Consider the following 3,430-nt stretch of genomic DNA (forward strand, 5'->3'; position numbering starts at 1 on the left):
TAGAGGATCGGGCCATGACATTGATGAAGGCTCATGATCGAGCTTTCAATGGTGATTTACGATAACGAGCATAACTTTGGCTAAGGGTCTCCGTTTTAGGCGTTCGACCAGTCAAATGAAAGCTTGAAATGAGAAGCACGTCGTGGCAAGGTCCCGGAGTGGCCTTGTCCAAGTTTCGCCCCAAAATGCATTCTAATGGGAGTTTTGGACAACTCATTCTAGTTTGGGAAAGATCATAATGGGTATTCGTAAAATCAACGTGATTTATTCTTCGTTATCATAACACAAGCTACATCACAATATAATCAAATTGTGTGTATATCCTTAATATTATTTGCAAAAGAATAATTTTTCTGACTATGATTTACAAATAACTAATGTTCCTAAAACTATGGTTTTGTTCAAAATGGTCTATTGAGATTCTTGAAATCCATAGATTCAATACACTCAACTTTCCCTCTATGCAAATTCCACTCCTTTAACAAATCACAAGCCCTCTCCTTTGTTTTTGATGAAGAACCAACCTGCAACAGCAATAAAATCTTCTGAAATGCTCCTACTTGAAGTGCTTCAATGGCCACTCCTTCTTCCTCTCCAATACTCTTAGCATATTTACTCAACTTCCAAAGAATCGAAACCGAAAACTCAGTGGTGATATCCGAAACACGCAGCAGTTTCTTCACCAGCGCAGGGATTGTTAGCGCATTCGCATAGGCTTTCTTGAGCCCTTCATCGATGCTGCAAAGACCTTCGAGTACGCCTAACGCCTTTTCGCAAACGCCTCTCGTGCAGTCAACAAGCATTTCTACGAGCCTTTCGGTTAAGCCCATTTCAAGAAATCTTGTAATTAGGGTTTCCTTTTGGTTAAAAGAAATTGATGGAGTGACCAAATGGTAAATGGCTAGCAATGAAGCATTTGTGGTAGTAGGGTCAATAGGCTCCATGATGAGTTTTGCTAAAGCTTCCATACTTCCTTCGATCTTCGTGAATTCTTCGAGTTTCGTTTGATCGGTTGAGAGGAGTTCTTTAAGCACCAACACCGCATTCCTTCGACCCGATAAAGATCCGACTGTTAAAATCTTTACAATAGTACGTAAAGATTGGTTTGACCAGAGACCAGACTTGGTCTCTTGGTCAAACGGAAGAATAACGGTTAAACATGACAAAATTTCTTCCAAAACCAAGACATTTTCTTGATTCTCGTAAGAAAACGCCTCGAGTGTCTCCCTTAACACTCGAGGCGTCCCATTTGACACAATGCACCTCTTACTCCTCTCACTTTCTTTAACTAAATCTTTTATCTTCACCACCAACTCCTTAACGCCATCCACGTTACCATTACCCCTCATGGCCACTATCGTTGAAAGAATCCGAACCACTTGACCCGAGCTAACCGGGGCCCGAGGGGTAGGGATGCGGTCGAACCCATACGACTTATTCTCTACACACCAATCTTGAATCATTTTTCTTATGGTGTGGTTTGGCACGGGCTCAAGGCTCGTCAACACCACACCGGTCACCGGACAAGTGTTCTTCCCATCTTCATATATCCACCTCTCCACATTCTCCCTATCGTAGGTTATTCCGGTAGATAAAGTAACCGGATCCTTCATCAATTCAAGTGATATCGGGCATCGAAAAAGCTCCGGTACGGTCACCTCAACCTCCACATCGGGCAGCTTCTTGTTCTTGATCTTGTTAGCATGTCTTTCTGCTCTTCGGTTCCTATACGCAGAAATCATTTTATGGGTGTTGTAAATAATCTTCAAAGAATCAAAAAGGTTTCAAAATTTTATGAACTTTTGTAATTTTATGTGAGAATAATGTGAGAGAGATGAAGGAATACAATGAAGACTTAAAGTTGGTGTGGTCTTATATTTATACAAACACGCGTGCAAACGCGGGTTTGGAAGTTTGAAAGTGTGTGGGTTAATTATAGAAAATGATTTGAAAATAATATATTTGAATTAAAGTAAAATATATTGTAGAACAGAGATCGGGAGAAGCGGAATGTTGAATGTTGACCACTTGGAGTACTTGAAATTTGAAGTTTGAAATGGTTGATTAGAAAGTAGAAACGGTTTGAAGGAAGGAATGGTCAACGGAGAAGAGGTATTTCTAGTGGTAGGTGTGTCATTATATGTATGCAAGGTTGTAGAACTAATTATATATAAATAACTGTGGAAATTAAAATATAAATATATATAAATATAAATATGTTTATACGGTTTTCACGATTCTTTCTTTCACTATTAAACATACGTTATAATTTATTACACGGATTCAGTAACTATAATGTTACATATTTAGTAATTAAAACTTATGTTTTTAAAAAAGTTGTGTATTTCACAAGTTGAATAAAATCATATGTTATACGTGTTGAATAAAATGTCATGTCATCAATGTGCATTTGGAAAGGAAGGAACGGGTTGATATTCAAACATATTACCTGAAGTCCGCAAGAGATTATAGGGGAGATCAAATCGAGAGGTTATGGGTGGGTTAAAAATAGATCCTCATGTAAGTATGTTAGTTGGACGGAATGGTGTAAATATCCGTTGTATATGTTGTAATTTGGTTGTCATTTGCCCGTTTGGGTCGGGGTTGTTTGTGGTGTTTGGCCTTTTACCCAGTTTGGTCGGAGGTGTGTTTTTAATGAAGTTTTCTTTTCAAAAAAAAAATCAATTCACACATACAGGCGTTAAGATACGTCTTTAAAAATTTGAAATAACATTTAAAAATTCAATTAAGTTAATTTTTATAACATTTTTTTCGACTGTGCATGAACTATTTTATGTGATTGATAAATGTTAATTTAACGTAAGTGTACTTGCTTCTTTAAATATTATTTTAACACATATAAAAATTTAAGGACTAAATTTTGAATACCTATTTTTTATGTTATTTGATATATTTTAACCATTTAAATCATCCAATCATATTAAAAAGTTGAAAATCTTACTAAACCACTTGTAGGAAACAATTATTATCATTATCATTTTATTTTATAATATATTAAAGAGCATAATTTTGAATTTGGTGATTTATGAAAACTTAAAGATATGCATTTTAAGTAAAATAAGTTTACTTAAAAAATTCATAAATAAATTTCATATCCAATTTACATGTTAATGGATATAATAAGTATCAATAATTAAATAATAATTATTTATAATTAAGTGAGAAAAAGTGACGGGAAGACTAGATAGTAGATGGCCTAGAAATGATAACAAATGTCACTCAAACATTTTCTTTTATTATTATTATAGATTATAGATGTAAATTATAGATAGATGTTTGATTTAAATAGGTGAGGTTTATAAAAAAGCATATACCATAAAAAGAATTATTTTTTTAAGAGAAGTGAAAAGGTGGTGTAAAACAAAACTGAATAAGCAGTAAAATCAAAGCTTTTAAACACCTAAATTTA

The 3,430-nt window shown here is 34.6% G+C and overlaps 1 protein-coding gene across 1 annotated transcript; it reads right to left on the reverse strand.

Moving 5' to 3' along the window:
- Window positions 1–302: 302 nt before the first annotated feature.
- On the reverse strand, window positions 303–1,945 carry LOC110872890 (U-box domain-containing protein 21). The gene has a single exon (XM_022121792.2). It carries the CDS (start codon window positions 1,740–1,742, stop codon window positions 402–404), a length of 1,341 nt encoding a protein of 446 aa, XP_021977484.1. The 5' UTR covers window positions 1,743–1,945; the 3' UTR covers window positions 303–401.
- Between the last annotated feature and the right edge of the window lie 1,485 nt (window positions 1,946–3,430).

Source organism: Helianthus annuus, chromosome 8, assembly GCF_002127325.2.
Source record: "Helianthus annuus cultivar XRQ/B chromosome 8, HanXRQr2.0-SUNRISE, whole genome shotgun sequence".
NCBI classification, from domain to species: domain Eukaryota; kingdom Viridiplantae; phylum Streptophyta; class Magnoliopsida; order Asterales; family Asteraceae; genus Helianthus; species Helianthus annuus.